The sequence below is a fragment of the Gossypium hirsutum genome, chromosome A06 (assembly GCF_007990345.1).
Source record: "Gossypium hirsutum isolate 1008001.06 chromosome A06, Gossypium_hirsutum_v2.1, whole genome shotgun sequence".
NCBI classification, from domain to species: Eukaryota; Viridiplantae; Streptophyta; class Magnoliopsida; order Malvales; family Malvaceae; genus Gossypium; species Gossypium hirsutum.
In genome coordinates this window covers 111,721,228-111,747,105 of record NC_053429.1, presented here as the reverse complement: position 1 = coordinate 111,747,105, position 25,878 = coordinate 111,721,228, and the positions used below count along the sequence as shown (strand labels likewise).

Below are 25,878 nucleotides of genomic sequence, written 5' to 3'. Positions count from 1 at the left end.
TTACCAGGTATGTAACGCCCCCACGCCCGAGACCATTGCCGGAGTCGAGCTTGAGGGGTTACCGAACAATATTTATCAAATTAAGAACTTCAAATCATTTATTTCTACATTCATAGCTTTCTAACTACCCGCATCATAGTTACAAGAAAAATTATATCTCGAGTTACAAAACTCGAAATCTAGATATGTAAATTTTCCCTAAATCTAGACTCATATATCTATTTACTAATTTTTTTCTAGAATTTTTGGTTGGGCCAATTAGTACAATTTATTAGTTAAAGTCTCCCCTGTTTCAGGGTTTGACTATTCTGACCTCTGTGTATTACGAATCAGATATTTCTCTATACAGAAATTAAATGACTATGAGGTTTGTTTCTATTAAAACTAGACTCAATAAATAACCTGTAAATATAAATAAAAACTTCTAATTATTTTTTTAAAATTTATTATGAATTTTTAAAGTCAGAACAGGGGATCCAGAAATCACTCTGGCCCTATTTCACAAAAGTTTAAATATCTCATAAAATATAATTTATATGCCTGTTTTGTTCAATCCACATGAAAATAGACTCATTAAGCTTCAATTTCATAACTTACTCATCATTTATTTCCATTTATACAATTTTTAGTGATTTTTCAAATTCATGTAATTGCTGCAGCAATATTCTGTTTTAAGGCAAGTTTCATCTTTCCATGAATTTTTATAAACTAGATAACCTATTAAACTTCCATAATATCAAACATGATCTAAATTAGCCATCACCATGACTTATCAATATCAAACATTTTCTCAACCAAACATGGTCATATCATAAAATTATTTACACAAAATAAGTATATTGCTATACATGCCATACTTAAGTTTTACAAGCCATTTACCCAGATGAAAGTCCTTTGGATAGTGTGATCGAACCTTCGACCCGTCCTGATTCCCGAGCTGGCTTGTTCAAAACTACAGTAAATAAAGAGGAGGGAGTAAGCATAAATGCTTAGTAAGTTCATATGTAAATAACAAGTAACATAACAATACAAATATACCAAACAACTTTAGCATGGTATCACCAAAACATATATCACATTTCTAAACATCATTCCTCATCTTACCACCTTATCGTTGTTGTATCTATTTTCAACCCGAGGGTTAAGAACATACCTGTCCAAAGTGTCCATTTCACAACACTTACCAAAACGTCGCTTGCATCTTAAGTGTTCTTCCATTTCACTAGAAATTTCACCCGTTGAACACATCGGAATATAACTCGGATACATGGATAATTTGCACATAAGTGCCACATATGTAATCAAGAAATCATGTAACCCGCCCCTAAGTGAACTCGGACTCAACTCAATGAGCTCGGGCGTTCGCATCCATAAATGAACTCGGACTCAACTCAACGAGTTCAGATGCCTAGTTACATCTCACGAACTCGGACTCAACTCAACGAGTTCGGACATTCGCATCCATAAGTGAACTCGGACTCAACTCAACGAGTTCGGATGCTCAACCATCCTAGTGACATGTCACTTGTATCCTAATCTATTCCTAAGGTTCAAACGGGCATTTTCCTCGATCACACATCTTTGCCGTCTTCCATGGAATATCAAAATCGGTACTTCGGTGATAGTTCATACTCATCAAGTAATTCACATAATTACATATTATTCAACAATAACCACAAAGCATAATATTTCATGATAATAATCAGCATCATATCATATAAACAACATTAAATTGCTTAAAATGACAATTATGTTACTACATTTACACATGAACTTACCTTGGTACCAAAATATAAAGATTTTGAAATTTAGTCCACAATCTTTTCTTTTCCTCGATCGCGACTTGAATCTCGTTTTTCTTGATCTATAATACCAAATTAATCTTATTTAATACATACATTCATCAAAATAGCATTTAATACGAACTTTGTAAAAATTACACTTTTGCCCCTAAACTTTTGCATAATTACACTTTTGCCCCTAGGCTCGGGAATTAAACTTTATTCCTTATTCTTACGTTTTATAACATGCTGATCATTTTTCCCTTCTATGGCAACATCAAATTCTCTCTCTAACATATACTTGTGACTATTAGGTATTTTTGTCGATTAAGCCCTTTTACTCGTTTTCACTCAAAACCGAGTAGCACAAGTTGTCTAACATAATTTAAAACCTCATATTCTATCATAAAACATCAAAATACACAAATTTCACCTATGGGTATTTTTCCAAATATAAACCCTAGGTTGAATTATTGCTAACATAAGCTTAATCGAGCTACCGGGATTCCAAAAACGTAAAGAACATTAAAAACGGGGCTTGGAATCACTTACTATGGAGCTTGGAAGCTTGAAACAAACCCTAGCTATGGAGAACCCTTGAAATTTCGGCCTAATGAAGAAGATGGACAAAAATTGGCTTTTAATTTTGTTTTTAATTCATTTTAATAACTAATGACCAAAATACCCTTACTACTAAACTTTCCAAAAATTCCTTCCATGTCCTAATTTTGTCCATGAACTTAAAATTGGTCAAATTGCTATTTAAGACCTCCTCATTAATATTCCAAAACAATTTCATACTAAAAACTTCTAGAATGCAAGTTTTGCAACTTATTCGATTTAGTCCCTACTTTCAATTTAAGCACTTTAGGCATAGAATTTCATCACGAAATTTTCACACAATCATGCAATCACATCATAATCATCAAAATAATTATAAAATTATTATTTCTATCTCGGATTTGTGGTCACAAAACCACTATTCCGATTAAGCCCTAATTCAAGATATTACAAGGTAGATGGAAGCTAGTGTAAGAGAGGTTCAGTAGAATTTCTTTTAATATTGGATAAGAAGGAAACTTCTATCCAAAGGTTGTTTTCATGTCTACAGATTCTTGCTATATTGTAAAGTTTTGGTCATTTTTTTATGTTTTAAAAGGTTGTTTTATTGTTTTAGCTAAAGAAACGAGAGAAGCTCTCAATGATTGGACCGATTGGACATTTCTGGTTTCAACGAGCTGACAGAAGGACCGATTGGAAAAATATAAGTAACGCTCAAATTTATGATTAAGTTCTTACTTTTCGCCTATTAATTATAAACTTATTTAGTCTCAAAGTCATTACAGTAAAGTAATATGTTGAGTTCTCCCTTATTATGTACCGTTACGAAAGCTACTTAGTAAATGCTCATCCAATGACCTTTTCATAAGTTGTTGCCCTCATAAGATATCCTGAATCCCTTTGGGATAAATCCATTCTCCCAATTTGATCCTATTTTATCTTACAGTAACAATTACATCTTTTTTCATGAAAGTAAATAATTAGCAATGGTAATCAAGTTATTTATCACAAAGACAAATGACTCTTTGGCCACATTTACTTTTCATCTATCATGTAAAGCGACCGCCTATAAACGTGTTAATGTTTATAGTATAAATATCACACCAAAAAATATATAAAATTAAATCAGTAGTGTCTACAAGCGTATGGGTCAAATTGTAATATGGTAAAGTTTACAATGAAACGCCGGTAAGTATTCCAATGATTGTACCCAAGGGATTGTAGATTGGATAAATTATTATTAAATCAATTATAGAAATTAATTACTAATTTAATCGAGTCATGAATTAGTAGTGCGAATCCAAATGAAAGTATTTATTAAACTAATTAAATCACTAAACCTAAGTTAACCTAATGGACTTTCATAATCCTAGTGTTAACAATGCAAACCTCTAGCCTATGATCGATTATATCCCTAATTATCTAATTAAATAACTAATTATCCTCGATTGAGTTATTTATTACCCTTAGTTAAAAATACCCTTCTAGTCTCATCTTCACTAAGGATTACCACCTAAGTCGCCCTTTCGGTCTCTTCCTAGGCATACGGATACCCCCCGGTCTCACCGCTTGACACAAGTTCTACGCAACAGGATACCCTTCTACTCTCACCTGCCTCGATATTCTATAAGGGGCATCACTCCCTAATATACTAAGTACCTTTAGATAAACAATCAATTTCGGATAAATAATTACTTAACAAATAAATCAGTTTAATAATTGAATCATGCAAGATATAAATAAAGCACAATAATTTGTTCTAATATTCATACAACGATTAATTAGATAAATCAATGAAATATAAATAAAAGAAGAGAAGAAAAGAGCAAAGAGAATACTAATGAATATATATTGAAGTGTAGATTCGGAGCAATCTCTGCTCGCAAGTGTCTTTACATTGGAATAGAAAAGTTCCGACTGAACGAACATAAAAAGAAAATACAAAGAAAATTGAATATTAAAATTGTGTTTGATGGATTAATTCCCTAATTTGTCTTTTGGAAGTCATTCACTTTGATATCCAAGACAAAACATATCCCCGATTAGATTTAATAGACGACATATTAGTCTTTCAATCGATTTACTCATTTCCAATTAGAATAAGGACATGTTTAGGTTCATTTACTAATATAAGTTGTTGTTTTGTGTTATAATTCATCTATATAATACCACATAGTATTAGTTAAACATTAGATAATCAATGAGCTAATATTTATTTTTATTTTGCTTTGAATGCAAAAACTATTGAGGATAATATACAAATGGTATTAATATAATTCATTAATAATTTTATTAAACTTGTTCAAAAAAAATTACAAATATAAAAATGAATATACTACACTTAAGACATTATATCTAACATAAATACCATAAATCCACAGGTTTTTAGGAGATTCATTCAAACTAGATTACCCTTTCAATCTGATTATGTTCCTCTGAAAGATTTGTATCAATTGCCTTGTTGTTAAGGAGATCCTTTTGAAAGGAAATATATGAGTTAATGGTCCATGCCCTCTATGTCAAAAGGAAGTTGAATCCATGGAAGACCTTTTTGTCCAACGTGACTTCGCCGAAGCTAGCTAGTTTGGATCTCCCTCCTCTCTTAGGATCAGCAATATCACCCCCGTCGTGAAGAAATAAACTCATATTCAACAAAACTCCTCCTAATCCACTAGGCGTCATAATCAGGCTCAATGACATGAATCTCTCTATCCTCTCCTCCTAGATGTAGCATTCCCCCACCCTTTCAACAAGAACCTTGGAAATTGGAATCCCGCTGTGTGGACTTTTGTCTCCATAGATGCAGAAATCCAAATAGTAACCTCACTGGAGGTGCTATCATCCGAAATGACAATGACGTGTTTCATCTCGGTCAAAAGTCACAAAACCACTTCGTAACTAGAGGCCAGAAATTTGATCCTCCATGTTTCTCTTAAAAATCACGGTATCTTATCTTGACTTTCCTTAAGAAATTGGAAGTGCACTAACATTATTCTTAACAAATCAAAGGTGGGGTGGAGACTTTTCCCAACCTTCCAGGACGTCTAAAAATCCGAAACGCAATCAAGATTGTTTAAGAGAGCAGCCACAAATAACAAATCAAAAAGTAGACAAGTAGCCAGGCAAAGTACGCTTCAAGGACTATCATTTATTTCTCATGGCCATCATCTTCATTTGCTCTAGACTTATTTGCCATGTACCAAAAAACCATTATGACATTTATTTTATTTTTAACATATAATTATATGTTATTTACTAATTTTGTTTATATAATCTAATATTTTTTATTGATGAGAGACATTTTGACCTACTAAATATTTAATTAAGTTATATAGTATTTATAGTTAATTATTACTGAATGCTAAAATAATTAGATAAAATTATATATGATTTTTTTTCTTTTTTTTTATCGGCATTCTTGCACTAACATATTGCATTCGACGATTTGATTTTAAGTTTTATTGTTTAAAGAATTTTTTTCTCAAGTATTATTAATATCTTTTTAGAGTTTAAAATTATATGATTGTTTAATTATGATGTAATTATATTATATTAGAGAACTAGAATTGCTTATGATTACAAGAGGACCTAATTACTATCTAATGATAACAGTTTCCTCCAATTACATTTATAGATTCCAGATCAAGCCTTAAACATGAATGGATGTATATCTATCTGTTTGAATAGTTAGAGGTAAAACAAGAAATCAATCCCCATTACTTGCTACATTTGGCCACCCTTGATTAGCCTGTAACTTCACAAACTCAGCCAAGAGCTTGATTTCATCTTCCTTCAAACGTGGTCCAAATGTGCATTGTCCCCTCGGCGTGCAGCTCTCGCCAAACCCCTTCAAACAAACCACACAAATCATCATAAAAATGATAGATACAGCAGGGAGGATCTCAAATTTCTATGTAAATTCTTACAGGCATTCTTCCCTTGCCATAGTATGTGATACGGTATATATCGTCTTCAGTGACAACCCCATTCCTGTAGGACAGTCATTCAATCAAATAAGCTTTGAAAATATCTAATTCAAGAAGTACATATTACCTTTCTAGGTCCTTTGTAAAGAGTGTTGCACCCTAAAATGAACATGGAAGGGTGGATTAGAGAGGAAATAATAGAAACAATGATCATCTATAGTCGATGAAATACAAAAAAGTGTCTCACTGGTTGAATTATGTTTCCACCTCCATCATGACATCCAATACAGGCCTGTCCAAACAATGTGGCCCCTCTCTGTATATCTACGCTTTGTGCAAAAGCTGCATCCATGAGAAAGATATGACATTAACTAAGCGAAAATGCTACTCGACAATCAGAATCACGATAGTTTTAAGCAATGAATAAGGTAATTTCAATTAAAGTGAGAGCAATGAATTGTGTGGGATTGCGTACCTGGGGTGTTGCAGATGGGAGATAAGGCGACGAATGCAGCAACAAGAGGTGTAAACAAGTTCTTGGAATGCGGTATTTTAACTTGTTCGACATGTTTGAGCTTTGAAGGAGCTTGATTTGCATTTCCCTTTGGAAACCCTCATTTTTTTTATTCACTCAGTTGGCAACAACTTATATGATTCATAGACGCACACAATGGAGAAAGAAGAAGAATGGAAAGGGTAACATATTACCTTTACAAGGAGACAGCGAGGGACGTAGCTGCAAGGAGACACTGCATAAAGAATCTCCATTTTCTCTGTGTTTTACTTGTCTGGAATTGAAATTGAAATTGAAGTGCCCCCAGGTCATGGAAGACAAGCTAATCAGTTCAAAGTGAAATAATATAGCCCAGCGATTTGGCCCAATTCTTCCATTTTCTATTTTGGGCTGGATTAAAATTGACCAAACATCAAAATCCCTTCATCATTTTATAAAATTATAAATTATACTGATATTTTCCTCACAACCTTTTCAAGATTTTATCAAATTAATACCCAATTTTTTAATGAAAATTATTAGATTTTTAAACACTTCATAATGTCTAATGTTATACCAATATTTTTAATACATACCAAAATTTATAAGGGATATCTTTAGATATTTTGATATATCAAAAATTTTCTTTTATCACCTATCTATAAGGACCATAGTCTATATCAAAATTTCTAACATATAACAATATTTTTAATCTGATACCAAATATCTAATGAATACCAAAATCTCTAAGCAAATACTAAAATTTATAACTGACACCAAAATCAAAATTTCTAAATCTCTAATGGATACCAAAATTTGTAACCAAAAATCTCTAATGGATACCAAAATTTGTAACGAAATATCAAAATCTCTTAACAAATATTGAAATTTCTAACAAACACCAAATTTTCTAACCGAATGTCAAAATCTTTAACAGGGACAAAAAAATTCGAACGAATACTAAAATCTTTCATCAAATATCAAAAAAAAATTTAACGAATACTTTAATTTTTTACTGGATACAAACATTTCTAACGAAATACCAATATATATAATGTGATACCAAAATTTCATGTTGTTGTGGTCTAATAAATTCGAATCCTTTACAAGAAAACTCAAAATTTCCAAATTCCAATTACCTAAATTTGATATTTTTTAAAACAAAGTTTTTTTTAATTCTTTTAATTTTCCTTCAAAACTTCATTCCTTTTTTCTTTTCTCTTTTAAAATCTAGTGATTAAACTCAAAAATAGTTTTCAAAACTATTCTTCTTTTCTTTCTTTCAAATCAAAATCAACACTCAAAGAATATTTTTTTAGAATCTTTCAACTTTTTTAACACCCAAATCTTTTTACGAAAACAAAAATTGAGATGAAAATCTCTTCATGCAAATAAATTTTTCTCAATTATTTTTATTATTAAGGCAAAAATAGAGATAGATTTGATTATAATAAAGAAAAAAATCAATGAAGTTTTTTTTTTCCAAGTTGAAAAGTCTGTTTAATAACAAAAGCAAAAGAAACAATGGGTATCTTTTACTAAATAACGAGAGAAAGGGAATTGTTAAGATCTAGTGCTCTAATCATTTGTACTTGTAATTTTTCGAACAAATTGATTTAATAAAATTTTATCATTTATATTAATATCATTTGTATTTATCCTTAATAGTTTTTGCACGCGAAGAAAAATGTAACTAAATATTGACTAACTAATTACTTAGTATTTAACTAATACTAAGTTGGATTATGTTGTTGGATCATAATGTAAAAAACAACTTATATTAATAGGTAACATAAAAGGTCTATAGTATGATGAATTGAAATTGAGTAAAGGATCTAATCAATCACTCAATTAATCATACCATGTTCTTCGGTGGATCGAATATGATAATTACAGATCATACCAATTCACCAATTGTATGTCATCCAACACTAAACCAAAAGGTTTTTTTCAATTTTGATGCAAAAACGAGGTTGTGAAATGAATGAGCTTTTATCTCTTAAACAAAAGAATTAACAAATATTGAATTAAAAAATATGTGTGATTTTATTGTTTCATGGTTCAAACATTAGATTAATTATCCGTCTAAAGCTAGAATTGAATTTAGTGCAAAGGAAATTTTATTATCTAGCACTATGTATATATATATAAAGAGAATAATAACAGTATTATAGAAGTGTAGCTTTCAAATGACACGTTAGCAGGGTCGTTTTTCTCGTTTGGGCTGGAGAGAATGGGAGAAAAAAAAAGGCATAATTTCCTGTCAATTCTTATACTTTTAAAATTTTAAAATTTAGTTTTTTTTTTACTTTTAATTTTAAAAATTTAATCTCTTTTACTTGTTTTTAAATTTAAGAATGTAGTCCCTCAATTTTTTTATTTTAATAAATAAAATTTAAGCGAAAACACTTTTAATTGATATATATCTTAAATTTAAATATGTGTTACCACTTCATTTTTATTATTTAAATCAAACATTTAAATATTAAAATGTTGTATATTTAAAATCAATAGAAATTTAATAAAAGTGTAGTCAATTTTATTTTAATTTTAAAACCTTTCGAGTATTGGGATTAAATTCCAAAAATTAAAGTAAAATACTAAATTTGGTGAGATGGGAAGATGTATTTTTGTTATGGGTCATGGATTAAAGCTTGTAACCATTACGCTCAAAACGATTTATACAAGTCAACTTATTAAATCAGACTCATTTGACCCACATAAAGTGGCTCAATTCGTGGAATCTATGGTGAAGCTCATCTACTTAAGACCTTGGTAGCCTAGTAAAACAATCTAGTAAAATTAAAGTTACTGGGTAAATAGTGTATATCCTGTAGAGATAAGATTGTATAAATTTTAACACTACAGGAAAACAGACTTTTAGCGGCGTTTTTTTTGCCTTTAGCGGCGTTTCTAAGCGCCGCTAATACTTTTAGCGGCGCTTTCCCAAGCGCCGCAAAAAACATCGCTATATGCAGCGCCACAAAAGTTCACGGCGTTTTCTTCTAAAGACCAGGACCTTTAGCGGCATTTTTTACAAAAGCGCCGGTAAAGACCAGGACCTTTAGCGGCGCTTTTTATAAAAGCGCCGGTAAAGACCAGGACCTTTAGCGGCGCTTTTTTAAAAAACACCGCTATAGACCAAGAACTTTAGCGGCGCTTTTATAAAAAACGCCGCTATAGACCTTACTTTTAGCGGCGCTTTTATAAAAAACGCCGCTATAGACCTGTACTTTTAGTGGCGCTTTTGTAAAAAACGCCGCTATAGACCAAGAACTTTAGCGGCGCTTTTATAAAAAACGCCGCTAATTTGCCCAGTTTTGCAATATGTATTTTTACACCTATATCCAACCCTCCTGCAAGAAATTCAATAAAAAACAGCAAATATACCATGAAATCCAACCCAACCAAAACACGTAAATTTAAATAATACAAAATTATACGAAAAATATATTATATAAATTAGAAATGAATATTCAAAATATTCTTAAAATAATGTTAAAAGTTACAAGAAAACATGTCTATGATGGCGGATTTTGAAATTGGTGGAACATAGTCATCATAGACTGAAGCTGCTGCTGGAGTTCATTATATTTCCTGTTCTGCTCCGCCTCCCTCGCTGCTGCCTCCGCTCTAAGTTGAGAAATTTGCTCATCTATGCTAGCTTGTATCTGAACTATCTGATCTTTTAACCTCTGAACTTCAGCTTGACTTTGACTCCCGGAAGGCATGTATTGGTGCAAGGTGGATCCAAAATATTGGGTCGGGTTAACACCAGATCCTTGGAATCTAACCCGACCATACCTTTCAGGACCCAAAACTTCATTAATAATTCTGTTATCAATATCCTCAAAATTAACAGAACTATCAGTCGAAGCAGTCGCTTCATACGCTGCCTTCTTATCTTTTAGTTTCTCCTAATAAATCAGTTAAAGAGTTAGAAACGAAATATACAATAAAAAGGAATACAACATAACATTATTTAAATTACACTAATAAAACGACGAATTAAAACATTATAATTAAATATTATAAATATTTATAATGAATCAATTTTTATTAAGTAAATATACCATAATTTCTGCAGCCTCAGATGACATCGGAGTTCCATCTTTTTTCCTGTGCGTAATGTCAAAAAGTTGAAGGCGTCCAACTTTTTGACCAAACGAGGCTTCCTACAATATAGTAGTAAAAATATTATTTAATAGTAAAAAGTTATTAATACTTGATAGATTTAATAAATCCATAGTACCTCGGCCTGAGCTACACAAGCAAAACTTTTCGACCCTGCCGTGTGCGTAAATTTTTGTTTTTGCCTGCTGCTTGTTCCAACTCGCTCACGGTCCTACATAATGAAATTATTCTTACGTATATAGTAAATACTATAAACCGAAAAATTTATAAGAGTTTGCAAGTACATAATACCTCTCCTTTCTTCGAATTCCAAAATCGAACTGCATCTTCCCATTGGTACTTCAGCATTCCCGGTGGGACATTTTGCAATTTTTCTTCGAGGCTTATGGGTTTTTTAAAATATTATTTTTTCAAAATGCTTTTATTGTCTCTCCATTTTTTACCCAATGCCTTCTTGATATAGGCATCAGAGACCTCTAAAGCAAACCTATCCTAAAAAACACGAGTTTAGGAAGTAAATATAAATGAAACTTAAACAAAAGTATTATAATTACATTAACGTTTTGTTACCTTAATATTAGAGAGAGCTTGTTTTTTATTGCTATCAGGCATGTTATGCCATGATTCGTAGTTGATGGGCAACATATTGGCATTTCGTGCTATCATGCCCAAATAGCCTGCTAAAAGTCGAGCTTCTTGTCCAACAGGCTGACCATGGCTGTTTCTAGTTACTTTGACACGCTCGACAGAATTTAAGTTATATAAATCTGTTAGGAGCGTACGTCCTCGACCTCTGCGCGTCCCACCATTTTCAGCTGAAAAATAATAAATTATTACTATATTGAAATTTAAAAATAAATTAGTAATAAAATTTAATACAATTTGTAAAATAAACTTAACATTACTTTGAATTTCCACAGACTCGTCAAGTGTCTCCGGCACGCTTGAAGATCCAACAATTGTCTGCTGTTCAGTACTTACTTCTTCCGAATTTGTAGTATTCTGTACAATACTAAGATCTCTTAATCTTCTTCTAGGCATTTTTCCTGCAACACATAAAATAGATAAAATTTTAGTAAGAAATAACAACAATAGTAAATATAAAATAGTTAAATTATATAACATGACCAATGTTAATATTGTAACATTACATATAAATAAAAAATCATAAAATCTTACTACATCATAAATCGTAAATATCTTCGTCTACATCCTGATGAACCCATTGAAATTGTGTACTAGTACTAGGGATATTTTCATCTAAGTCTTGTTCTGGAAAAGGCAAAGTTTCTGATCTTTCACCGATGTCATCTCTACTTCCATTCCCCATGTCAAACAAGTCTCTAGGGGTGTTTCGGAGTACAACGTACCAACCCTCATCAATTGGATCTTTCGAGTAAAAAACTTGTTTAACTTGAGAAGAAAATACATACGGCTCGTCTATCAAATGTTCTCCAGTGTGAATTAATCGAGAGAAATTCACCATTGTAAAACCAAACTGATCATTTTTAATTCCGCGAGCAGTATTAGCATCAGCCCAATCACATCGAAATAAGACAACTTTCCATTTTCCATAATAATCCAACTTAATAATGTCGGTTAGAAGTCCATAATACTCCACATTTCCCTTGACAGGAGTACTGTCCCTAGCACTAGCGTAACTTGTAATTAAAGAATTAACAACTACTCCACAATTTTGAGTTCTCCTCAATCTCTCGCGATATTTGGTATGAAATCTGAGTCCATTCATGATGAAGCCACTATATCTTTTTACTACTCGATTCGGACCTTGGGAAAGCCATTTAACTTCGTCATTAACGATATTCCAACTCCAAACCTATTGAATCGAAAGTAAATTGAGTAATTATAAATGTTATGAGAAAACATTATTATTTGTCAACAAAATGTTGAGTTGCATACCATTTGGCTTAACCATTCATGAAAAGATTCTGCGAATAACCTATTAATCTCGCGATGTTGTAATCTTCGTGAGCGTGGACGAGATCTTAAGATTTGTTTGTACTCACTATGTTAAACACATGTTTAATTCGTTAAAAAATAAACAAATAAAAAAAGAATAATATTTATCATATTCTAGAACTTACTTGCGTAATTGTTCAAGTGCATCGTGGTGGAAAAGAACATATCTATGTGCTTGTATCCAAGATCGGTCATCTAATTCTACAATTTCAACTTTGCCGATTGGTTCTCCATAACTTTGAAATAAATAAGTTTTGTCCAAGTTAGGATCATTGAGTCCGGCATTTCTACTTGGTCTATTCAATCTTGTTTCAACATCTAAATATCTAGAACAGAATGTCATACACTCCTCTGCCAAGTAGCCTTCAGCAATTGATCCTTCCAGATAACGCTTGTTACGGCAATAAGACTTCAATTTGCTTAGGAACCTAAACACCATATACAACATTATCGAAACTGGAAACTATAGGTATAAAGGTGAATGCCTTTGAAATAAATTAGCACCTTTCAATTGGATACATCCAACGATAGAAAACCGGCCCACCAATTATTGCTTCACGAGGGAGATGAATGACAAGGTGAACCATAATAGTGAAGAAAGAAGGTGGAAAGATCTTCTCCAAATTGCATAATGTCAAAGCGGCTCGATCTTGTACTTTTTCAAGTTCTTCAACATTCAGAACTTTGCCACAAACTGCTTTCATTATATTGGACAGCTCAATTATACAGGACGTTACCTTCTTTGACATACAGCACCGTAAAGCAACTGGAAGTAGATCTTGCATCAGGATGTGATAGTCATGTGATTTTAATGAATATAGTCTTCGATCTTTAAGACTTACACATCGAGATATATTTGATGAATACGCATCCGGAACCTTTATATCCTTCAACACCATGCAGAACATTTCTTTCTCTTCCTTTGACATTGTAAAAATTGTAGGCGGCAACCAATATTTTCCATTAGGAAGTACTTGGGGATGAAGATCACGCCTAATTCCCATGTGAACTAAATCAAGTCGACTTTGAAGATTATCTTTTGATTTACCATCGATGTTCAAAATTATCCGGATGATGTTCTCTAGACATTCTTCTCAATATGCATCACATCAAGATTGTGGCGTAATATGTGATGCTCCCAATAAGGCAACTCAAAACAAATACTTCTTTTCTTCCACAAGTCCGCCTCATTAGGGTCATCATCCTCGTCAGATTCATCATCAGATTCATCCCTCGATCGTCTATTTGTTTACCTGTTAGATGGTTGATTCAGCTTCTCGTAACTGAAATCCATATCTTTTAACATGAATAAGATTTCAGATCTAATGGTCTGCTCAGGAGCTTTTTTCAACTCTTCAGTACTGTCAAATAAAGCCTTCTGAAATCTATATCTATGATTTTCATCTAACCACCGACGATGCCCCATATAGCAGAACTTCTTCCCATTATATAACCACTGTGAACACGTTTGAGCAGCACAACAAGGACAAGCATAACGTCCTTTGGTACTCCAACCCGATAAATTCGCATATGCCAAGAAATCATTAATTGTCCACATCAAAGCAGCATGTAGGTAAAAGTTCTCTTTTCTCAATACATCATATGTCTCAAACCCGCCCATAATTGTTTTAACTCTTCAATAAGTGGCTGCAGATATATGTCAATATCATTTCCGGGGCCTTTCTCTCCGGGGATAATCATAGATAATATCAAATAAGATTGCTTCATGCAGAGCCATGGAGGCAAATTATAAGGAATAATGACCACAGGCCAAGTACTGTACGAGGTGCTCATGATTTTAAAAGGATTAAATTCGTCAGATGCTAACCCGAGCCTTACACTCCGATGATCACTTGCAAAGCTTAGAAATTTATTGTCAAATGATTTCCATGCAAAAGAATCTACAGGATGCCTTAATAATCCATCATTCGTTCGTTGATCATGATGCCACGTCATAAACTCAGCTGTCTTTGACGACATGAATAGCCTTTGAAGCCTTGGGATTAGCGGGAAATATCGCAAAATCTTGTTCGGCTTCCTTCTTGACTGTGGCCCATATTCATCCTCATTAACATCTTCTACATCTCTATTCATCCAACGAGATTTACCGCAAACATGACAAGACTGTTGATTTCTCCGATCACCCCAATACAACATGCAATCATTTGGGCAACTATGAATTTTGTTGTACCCAAGGCCCAAATCTTTTATCACTTTCTTCATGTCTTTACATGATTGAGGGATTTTTGCAAATGGGAACATTTCTCTTAAAAGCTCTAACAGCATTGTCAAAGAGTTTTTGGTCCACCCTCCCAAACATTTTAAGTGGAAAAGGCGAATATAGAAAGACATTTTCAAAAATTTTGATCCCTCATAAAGTTCTTCATTCATTTCACCAAGTAACGTGTAGAACTTCGCCGCTTCTTCATTCTGTTGTTCATCCGGTACACTTCTTCTCGTTTCCATAAAAGTATTCCCACCGATATTATAATCATCAGATGCAACATAGTTTGGTGGAGATGATTGGAAACTTTCACTCCGCATATTAAATGCATCCCGCATCATACCTTCCATGTCATCTTCTCTAACATGCTGACGGTAACCACTATAAGGATAACCCGGATTAATCGTCGAAGAGGCTCCACTAGTTGTACACTCTCCATGGAAAATCCATTTTTTATACCCCCGAATGAAGCCATCAACAATTAGATGTTCGTAGACAACTTCACGATAATGCCAATAGATATTGCCACACTTCTTACACGGGCAAAGAATCATATTGTCTTGGCTCGAATTGTGAAATGCAAAATCTAAAAAAGATTGCACTCCATTTTGATACTCGTTGCTTGCCCTTGAGAAATTCATCCAAGTCCTATCCATTTCGTAGTTGTTCAAGTCTAAAGTTGGCAATAAGTTTCACGGGTAAGTTGTTTATTATGTAAGTCTTGATATGATATATATTTATGTTTTATGTAAGTTATGTAGATTATGTAAGTTATGAAATTTGAACTTTTAAACTATATGCTTTTAAGGAAATTATTAGATTAAACTACATGTATTAGTTAAGTTATGTAAGTTGTTATGTACGTTATGTGAGTTATGTAATTTATTTAAGTAATGATCAATATTAATACTATTTTGATAAAAATTAGTTATAATATATTTAAACAATGATCAATAATGTTATGTTGATAAAATAATTTATAATTGGCCATTCAGTCGTTAAAATTTTTAATTCTTTTTTAAGGTCAATAGAATTATTTATAAGCTCCATAGAACTTTTTTGGAAATCTTATTAATATAACAAAATTTTAAAGACATTTAAAAATATTAAATATTAAAATCAAACATGTTTAATATAATAAAATAGTAATTTGAATATAATAATATCAAGAAAGAATCGTAGTTTAATTTTTATAAGTAAATTGGAAATAAATTAAGGTTATATAAATATTCAATAGTGATAGAACTTTTTTCAATTCTTTTTGAATTTTTTAAGATTTATCATACGTGGCGTTGTTACACCTAGGGAGGATCTATTATATATTGCAGCTCGATATAAGGCAACCCGTCAGGTTTCCAGCCTATATACTTTGAATCTTTAAAATATTTAAAATAAGGAATGGACAAGCAAACTACATATATGGTAATAAAATTAATTCATACTTAAGTTGAATCAAATAATACTTAAGTTGAACCAAAATATAAAAACTTATTCATACTTATTCATACTTCAAATAATAATTAATAATACTATTTTGATAAAAATTAGTTATAACTTTTAAAGACATTTAAAATATTAAATATTAAAATCAAACATGTTTAATATAATAAAATAGTAATTTGAATATAATAATATCAAGAAAGAATCGTAGTTTAATTTTTATAAGTAAATTGGAAATAAATTAAGGTTATATAAATATTCAATAGCGATAGAACTTTTTTCAATTCTTTTTGAATTTTTTAAAATTCATCATACGTGGCGTTGTTACACCTAGGGAGGATCCATTATATCTTGCAGCTCGATATAAGGCAACCCGTCAGGTTTCCAGCCTATATACTTTGAATCTTTAAAATATTTAAAATAAGGAATGGACAAGCAAGCTACATATATGGTAATAAAATTAATTCATACTTAAGTTGAATCAAATAATACTTAAGTTGAACCAAAATATAAAAACTTATTCATACTTATTCATACTTCAAATAATAATTAATAATACTATTTTGATAAAAATTAGTTATAACTTTTAAAGACATTTAAAAATATTAAATATTAAAATCAAACATGTTTAATATAACAAAATAGTAATTTGAATATAATAATATCAAGAAAGAATCGTAGTTTAATTTTTATAAGTAAATTGAAAATAAATTAAGGTTATATAAATATTCAATAGCGATAGAACTTTTTTCAATTCTTTTTGAATTTTTTAAGATTCATCATACGTGGCGTTGTTACACCTATGGAGGATCCATTATATCTTGCAGCTCGATATAAGGCAACCTGTCAGGTTTCCAGCCTATATACTTTGAATCTTTAAAATATTTAAAATAAGGTTGGAGAGAAGGTCAGCTATTGTTGTAATTATAATGGATAAGCAAGCTACATATATGGTAATAAAATTAATTCATACTTATTCATACTTCAAATAATTAATACTATAAGGTCAGGTTTCCAGCCTATATACTTTGAATCTTTAAAATATTTAAAACGTACCTTAATAAAACGTACCTGGTCTACTCCACTCTCACCAGCAAATAGAGGCTGGAGTCCAAAAAGTAATATTTGTTAAGTAATTTAAAGTGAAAATGCATAGAAATAAGGAAAAAAATTTAGCAACTAAACGGCCTGTACGTACCTAGAACAAATGTCAATGGCTGTGGTGTATTTAGTTGCACCAAATATTATTTCAGGTGCTCGATAGTACCTAGAACAGATGTAAGATTATAAGAGTAGCACCAAATATATTTCAGTTTAAGCAAATATAAAAACTTTATCTATATCAGTACCAAATTTTAATTCAAAGATTAAATGGTAGCTTCAGTTGAACCAATACTTGCAGGAGGAGCAGGAAGCAGTAAATGAAGCTGTACACCTCAGCAAAATCTGGCAAAATTGCACTGTATAGAAAGCACACTTATCATCAATGGGACAAAGGAAACTTAAGGATGTGATGACAGGAACTACTCAAGAAGACACTGATTATCACGTGTTCTTATTCATACTTATTCATACTTCAAATAATAATTAATACTATTTTGATAAAAAATAGTTATAACTTTTAAAGACATTTAAAAATATTAAATATTAAATATTAAAATCAATTGCTTCAACCCCAATCAACTGGAATTTGCCAATGACCATGAAAAACATCATAATATATTGAGTCTTGCTGCAATTTACTATATCCAATATAAGCTTGCCATTCTAAATACCATTATCAGTGCCATTTTCTTCCTTCACCATAGCATTTATTACCTTCAATCAGCATCTCATTTTATAATTAGAAATTGAAAAGTATTTTCAAACAAAATATAACAATTTTATTATATAAAACGTGAGCAACAAGACAATATTAAACTCTTAAATCAATCTAAGTCCACACTAAACACATAAGTTGGATAGAAACATGAAAACAGACCAAAAGAACATCTAAATAACCAAAATGGAATCACCATTATTATGTAAACATGAAAATGCACAGATTGAAACAAACCAACTTTGCATGTGCAGAATCATACTCCACAAAACTCATAAACATTAACTTCTCCTAACCAGAATACCAACTTTATGTTTACAGAGGCCTTGATGGAAACTAACATAACTGTTGATATATAACTTATCTAATAAGAATCACAGAATATGCAGAAAGTAACTGAGTATTTAGTATCAAGAGAACCATGTATTCAAAGGAAAAGAACCAGAAATTGATCAATGTATGTAAAACTTGGTCTATATTTCAAAACTGGAATAAAGCTTTCATCTAGTACCAAATACATACATATATAGAGACACAAACACACAGGCATACATCTTCCATTACCTAAATCTGTTTCTTGAAAATAAAAGATAAGTAAGCTTCTACAGGAAACTTAACGAAGGAAGCCAAATCGAGACAAAAAACAAAAAAGAGTGGATGAAATAAGCTTAAAAATTTAGGAATGTAATTAAAATGTTAATTAAATGTTAGGAAAACATTAAAAATTTAGGAATGTAATTAAATGCTAATTAAACATTGAAAACATAAAAGGAAAAACATGTTGAAAGAAACATAAATGTTAGGAAAAACATGTTACCTTGATTGAAATGGAAATGTTTTCTTGAGGGTTTATTTAGAGATGCTTGGGATTGATCTCTAATAATGTCGAGAGACTTCCCTACTCATTGCATTTGAAGAACAAAAGTCTGTTTCTGGTCGACAAAACAATCAAATGAGTTCTAAAAATAAACAACATTTAATGATTGGTATAATATTAATTATATTGCATAATAACAGGTGGGAATAAACAAATAAAATTATTAAAAAAATAGCCAGCAATTTGGTATAACATTAACAGGAGAAATAGGACCAAGCTCAATACCATTAAAAGACATTAAGTTACATTGTATACATATTAAAAGACAGTAAGTTGTTGTTGCTCCAGTAAATTTGAAAGCTGTCCATATATTTGGGATCATAGTAGATCCAATATATATAAGCACTAACAATATTATTGTTAATGCCAAAAACCTTTTTTTACTCTCCGTGAGAGGAGCTGATCCCTCAAACACCAAGTTATCCACAGTTTGCCGTAGAGAAAAGTGAATAACAGGGAAAACCAGAACCAAATGAAGAGCAAATATAATTCAAAGTAGTGCTAAAACGAATTCCCAGATTCCTATCAAAATTGGTCAAAACATCACCTTGGAGCTCATTGTATATAGGTTGGACATTGAAATGGCAAACATATGCATTAGTCATAATAGGGATAACTACTAGTAAATCCAAAATTGCCATTTTCGATCCAAAATCTGGGCTCCTCCTTGGAGCCTCTATCTTCCCTTCAATAAACTTAATGAATGCAACAGCAAAGCAAACCACAACGAAAACAACAGCGAGAGCTACCGAAGCAGCCGAAGTCATGCTCAATGAATCAATCCTATCTAACACGCAAAGTGGAGCAAGAAAAACAACCATAACAACCAAAACCAATAACTTCCTATGATCCCCAAAACCAGTCCTAACCACTGATCGAGAACCCCAATATGACGAACCGAACCAGACATAACATCACCCAAACATTACGAACCGAACCAGTCCTAACCACTGATCGAGAATCCCTAAAACAAGCCCCAGAACCTTCATAGTAGCAGGTAAAGCCATGATTCCAGCACCAATAATTGTGGTGGTTCAGTTAAAAACAGCACCAGAAACACCAGACCCGGTATTGGGTTTACTTAAAATAAGGGTATAATCATCGAGATCAACATCAACATCAGTATCAACATCATCATCATCATTAAGATCATCAAAATCATCAATAACCTTGGGATGATTTACCCAGTTCCCATCATCAGAGAGGAGCGATTTTTGTTGGGATCTAAAGTCGTGGTGTTCATTATGCATTTGTAATTCTACAAATGAGCCTTTGGGTATAGCTGAATAATTACTATCCATTCTAGATCAAAGAAATGCTTAAGAAGCTTGAAACTTTGTGAAGATCTCTCAGAAAAAAATCGAATGTAACGATTAAAAAACTTACAAAGAATTGGGAGGAATTGAATTAAATGGAATGGATTTTGAAAGGGTCAAGAAAAAGCAGCAGATCCGTGGTGGGTCAACGTTTTTGGATGCTTTATTGGAAGGAGAGAGATAAAGAGCAATATGTTTGGAAATAAAGGAAAAGTTTTCCAGTGCTGCCATTGGAGGATATAATTAAAAGCCAAAGCAACATGGCCAGAGCATAATCACTCCCAGACTACTATAGCAACTGAACAAATCAGAGCAGAGGTAATGTGCTAAAAATGAGTTGCAAGTTCTCCATGAATAACATTTAATTACATGAATGACAGAAAAGTCTACAAGAGAAGAAGACGTAAGAAAATTCCAGCATACACTACATATCAAGAAAGGAAGTGGTTGTTCAAAATAGCAAGTTCAGTCAATTAAGCTTAATTCCAAAAAAAAATAAAAGCCAAGTAATACAGTAACTACACATTAATCTAAAGGGGACTAAAAAACTAACCATTTCAAACCCATGAAGCATCTGACCGTCGACGAGAGGAAAGGGAAAATAGTAAGGGATTTCGGGAATGGGGGAACAGATTAAAGGAAAAAAAGGGGACTTAGGGAAAATGTTAGGGATTTCAGGTTTAGGGAATTAGGGGATGATTTGGGGAAAAAGAAAGATGTGTTTGTTTTAGGGATTTGGGGAAGGAAGACGAGATGGGGGAAAGTGACTTAGCAAAAAAATGAAATCGATTTCGGGTAAAGGGCATAAACCTCAGGAGAGAAAAAACGACGCCGTTTCAAATAAGAAAAATTTGTGGCGTTTTCAGCAACGCGCCGCTAATAAAACCTTTTGCGGCGTTTTCAGCGAAGTGCCATTAACACCTATTTTATCTACACTATAAAACGACGCCGTTCTAATACGCGTTGTGGCGTTTATTATAGAAACGCCGCTAAAGCCACTACTATTCAGAGGAAACGACGCCGTTTTACTCTAATGTATAATGAAATTTTGTGGCGTTTTCTAAAAAAACGCCGCTATTTTCTATCTTTTGCGGCGTTTTATGTATAAACGCCGCTAATACCTGAATATTTTATAGAAATTGATCAAAATTTAAAACTATATGTTTAAAATTTCTTTTAAATTATATATAAACCCTAAAACCCTAACTATAGTTGAAACTTTAATTTTGATTTAATACACATTTTAAAATACATATTATGTATGCATATAAATTAATTAAATAAAAACATGATGCTGTTTATTATATCAATAACGTGTAAATATTTTACAAGATCTAGATCAAATTACAGTTCATGTACACAATTGCACACTAAACCACTTTTCATATATATATTTATATATATTTTAAAATAATATTTTATATATATTTATCTTATATACATTTATCTTCTAAATTAAAATCCAAAATTATACTCTAAATTTAAAACCCTAAACCTGGTACTCTAAACCCTAAACCTTAGACCACAAACACAAAACCCCTCACCCCAAACTTTAAACCCCAAAACCATTCGGTAACCCCTAAACCAACCATAACTCCTAGACCATAAAGCCCAAACTATAAAGTACTCTAAAAAACTGTTAACCCTAAACCATAATAAACAAAATTTTGGGAATTTGTGTGGCCAATGTTAGTGTAGTACAAATTAAAACACACACACACACACACATATATATGTTTATATTCTTATATTAAATAATATTATGAGTATGTATATACAAAATAACATGAATCTTAGTAAAATCCAAATGTTCTTCAGTTAATTTCTAGCTAATAGTATCATTTCCTTAAACCCTTAACCTAAACTTAATTTTTAACATATTTTATTTCAGACATTCTATTTAATCTAAATATATTTAAACAAAAAATAAATAATTAAAAATACACAATAGCATTATTATTTATACAAAGTTACATAACTTTAATAAAACAATTAATTCTCTATTGGAACACTCTAGTTATAATGTCCACTCTGTAAGATATTTCTATGTTATATAAGCTTGGAATTTATACATAGTTCAACAAATGCTAATTCCACATTCAAAATCACCCTTTCTTAATAGCATCCCAAGTAAGAATCTGGAAAGGAAATTATCTCTTAAGAAGTTAATAATTGTCCCATTCTAAACATTAACCCTAACCTTTAAACCCTAAATCATAATCCATAAACCCCAAATTCATCATAAACCTTCAAATACTAGTTAACTCCTAAAGCTTAAACCATAGTTAACGATCATAATTAAACCTGCTTAAACCATATATCTTAAACCATAAACCTTAAACTATAATGATAATTAATTCAATATTTTAAATTCAATACTATCTCTTTTATGATTATATAAGAAAATATTTAATATATTATATAATCATAAATTTTAATAATTATTGTTTTAGAGGTTAGAGATTAGTGTTTATGATTCTTTTTGAGGTTTAGGGGTTATGGGATTTGTAGCGGCGTTTTACCAAAAGCGTCGCTAATGCTCTGGTTTTTTAGCGGCGTTTTCCCAAAGCGCAGCTAATGCTCTGGTTTTTAGCGGCGTTTTCCCAAAGCGCCGCTAATGCTCTGGTTTTTAGCGGCGTTTTACCGAAAGCGCCGCTAATGCTCTGGTTTTAGCAGCGTTTTACCTAAAGCGCCGCTAATGCCCTGTTTTTAGCGGCGTTTTAGTAAAAAACGCAGCTGTTGTTCTGTTTTTACCGGTGTTTTTTTTAGAACGCCGCTATTGGTCTGAATTTTAAAATTTTGGCGGCGTTTTTTAATAAAACGCCGCTATAGCCCTATTTTCCTGTAGTGTAAATCCCGTTGGTTTTGGGGAGTTCAACTATAAATAGAGGTCTCCTTTTCATTTGTAATTATTTCATTCATAGTTTGAATATATTTGAAAGTATTTACTTAAACAGTTAGTGTTCTATTTTCCTTTTGACTTTTCTATTTTTTGTTGCTTTTCCGTTCGAGTTTATTTTCGCTATACTTTTGTGCCTTAGAGAATTTCTGTGGGGATTTTCACTTTGCGAGAGTTTAGGCAGACTTAGGTGCATTTGAAGCGAAGAAATTGCCTAAAACCACGGGCATTGCAAGACGAAAGGTCTAGCCCCGTGACATCTCGACCTACAATAGAAGGGGGACTCGACGTTAGAAGAATGGAGGAATTGAATTGCTTTTTCTTGATGATGATTTGTTATCATCTTGTGTTAAGTAAGAATAAGTTATGGGTGCAGATCTTACCGTCTAAATATAAATGGGAAGCTACTCTTCCTTTTTTCCGAGTGAGAATTGTTCTTGGCTTTGGAAAGGAATTTGTAAGACTTGAAATAATGTTTGTGATGGTATAATTTGGACCATTGGAAATGGTCAGCATGTAGACTTTCAGAAAGATAAGTGGTTGCCGAATCATGGGCTTCTAATTAGTAGTGTGGTGCAGCAAAATATCGATGCCTCTAGCTTTACTCTGGTCGCATCAATGGTAGATTCGAACGGGCTTGGGATTGGTCCCAGTTCGGGCATTTAATTTCTCATGACGCAGTGAATACTATTGCAACCATCGTTCCACCTATGGAAAATGACTTAGATATGATGTACATGGCTGGAAATGGAATCCTCAAAAGGAATTTCAATATGAAATCAGCGTATCCATTACAAGCTGATAGAGACTCCAGATAGAAGGTGATGTCGAAGTTCAATGGTGGCAAAGGATAGGGTCATTCTTATGGTTGGCATTTAGCATGAAATTACTCGCAAATGAAGAAAGAGTTGGGAGACATCTTGCAAGTAGTGATTCCTGTATTTTTTGCTCGAACATCAAGGAAGATACAGGCCATGTACTCCGCTCTCACTGCTATGTAGTCTGTGCTTGGGGAAGCCTGATTAAAATGTATTTTAATTGATGTAATTTTAGTGTTTCTTCCCTCTTAATCAAAAAGAAAAAGCGGAATGGAGTTTGTAATATTTAATGAAAGTGTAACAAGAAAAGCAAAAACCTCAATGACTGACAGGAACCAACTATTGTCGTCATTATTACATTATTGAATCCTTTCAAAGTTAAACACAAACTAAAAGCAGCAGCTTATAATTATATATGTTTATATAAAAACAGAATCAAATAAATGCCTGTCTGGATTGGATTGGATTCAGTTGTTAACCTAATTTCCTGACGATGGCTTCATGAACTTTCAAACCTCCCTTCCATTTCCCACTCCAGACTTCATACAAACCAAAATAAAGCCTTTTGTCGGGTTCGTTTGAAGGAATAGGTTCGATAGTGAAGGAATCATCGGTTGGAACCATAATGGGGTCCTTAGGCAAGTTGTCTAGTTCCTTGAGCCTTTTCCACTTGTACTTACCTTTCTTCCCTACCTTGGCCATCAAGAAAATAGGTGCCCCGCTCCATCCAAAAGAATCCCTTCTGAAGCTGAGTTTAAAGCTGATTTCATGTCTGGTTAAAGGCTCTAGTTTCACTGAACCCGTTACTTCCAACCAAGATACCTGAATCAGCTCTGCTGCTTCCTGCTCACTAAACAACCACGTTTCCACTACCATTATTTTTACTTCCACACAAATTTAATCAACTTATTTCTCTAAAAATGCAAGGGTAATGAATAAATAAATAAATAAGATTTGTTCTAACTCGTACTCTGGTATAGGTGAGCGAGGAATGCGCCAATAACGACTGTCATTTCCCCATACAATGTTAAATGCTTTGGGTTTAAATATAAAATCTCCCTGCGAAATATAAGGAAAAATAACTTTTCAGAGACATTTTAATTATTTTCCTGATAACCAAACAACACGTTTGGTTCATCCTTTAAAATTTGATTGATATTACCATGTATTTACCTCGTTTGCTATGATAGCATTGGGATCTGCATCTTGATGAGACTTGCTAGCCATTGTGAAGATGAAGAGCTTGTTATGTTTTGAAATGAAATGTGAGCCCTATTTTTATAAAGGGTGAGGGTAGTGGTAGGAAGGAATTTTTTATTTTTATTTTTTGCTCAATATGACTCCTCAAAGTAAAGGATAACAAAACATGTTGGAAAACGAAAAGAATCAACTTTTTTTGATGAATGAACCGTGTATATCTTATTTCACATTTACTTTTAATTATGCCAATTATTAAATTTTCAAGCTGAATTTTGAGTCAAATGAACATAAATTTTTGATAAACTGTTTGTGAATCGTTCGTATAATGTTCATTTATTAAGTTAAATAAACGAGTATAAACAAAAATTTTATGTTTGTAACGAACAAACATGAACAGAGGTGTGTTCGGT

The 25,878-nt window shown here is 32.2% G+C and overlaps 2 protein-coding genes and 1 pseudogene across 2 annotated transcripts; all 3 read right to left on the bottom strand.

The window, feature by feature from the left end:
* Positions 1 to 5,868: 5,868 nt before the first annotated feature.
* LOC107963406 (cytochrome c6, chloroplastic) lies at positions 5,869 to 7,135 on the bottom strand. The gene is made up of 6 exons (XM_016899935.2): positions 6,977 to 7,135; positions 6,744 to 6,870; positions 6,516 to 6,610; positions 6,396 to 6,427; positions 6,269 to 6,332; positions 5,869 to 6,189 (listed from the first exon to the last, which is right to left on the bottom strand). The coding sequence occupies exons 1-6, from the start codon at positions 7,034 to 7,036 to the stop codon at positions 6,049 to 6,051; spliced, it is 519 nt and encodes a 172-aa protein (XP_016755424.1). The 5' UTR covers positions 7,037 to 7,135; the 3' UTR covers positions 5,869 to 6,048.
* Positions 7,136 to 19,398: 12,263 nt separating this feature from the next.
* Positions 19,399 to 20,813, bottom strand: LOC107963068 (amino acid transporter AVT6E-like; annotated as a pseudogene).
* Positions 20,814 to 24,594: 3,781 nt separating this feature from the next.
* Positions 24,595 to 25,599, bottom strand: LOC107961855 (protein PHLOEM PROTEIN 2-LIKE A9). Its single transcript, XM_016898018.2, has 3 exons — positions 25,442 to 25,599; positions 25,239 to 25,327; positions 24,595 to 25,118 (listed from the first exon to the last, which is right to left on the bottom strand). Exons 1-3 carry the CDS (start codon positions 25,493 to 25,495, stop codon positions 24,743 to 24,745), a joined length of 519 nt encoding a protein of 172 aa, XP_016753507.1. The 5' UTR covers positions 25,496 to 25,599; the 3' UTR covers positions 24,595 to 24,742.
* Between the last annotated feature and the right edge of the window lie 279 nt (positions 25,600 to 25,878).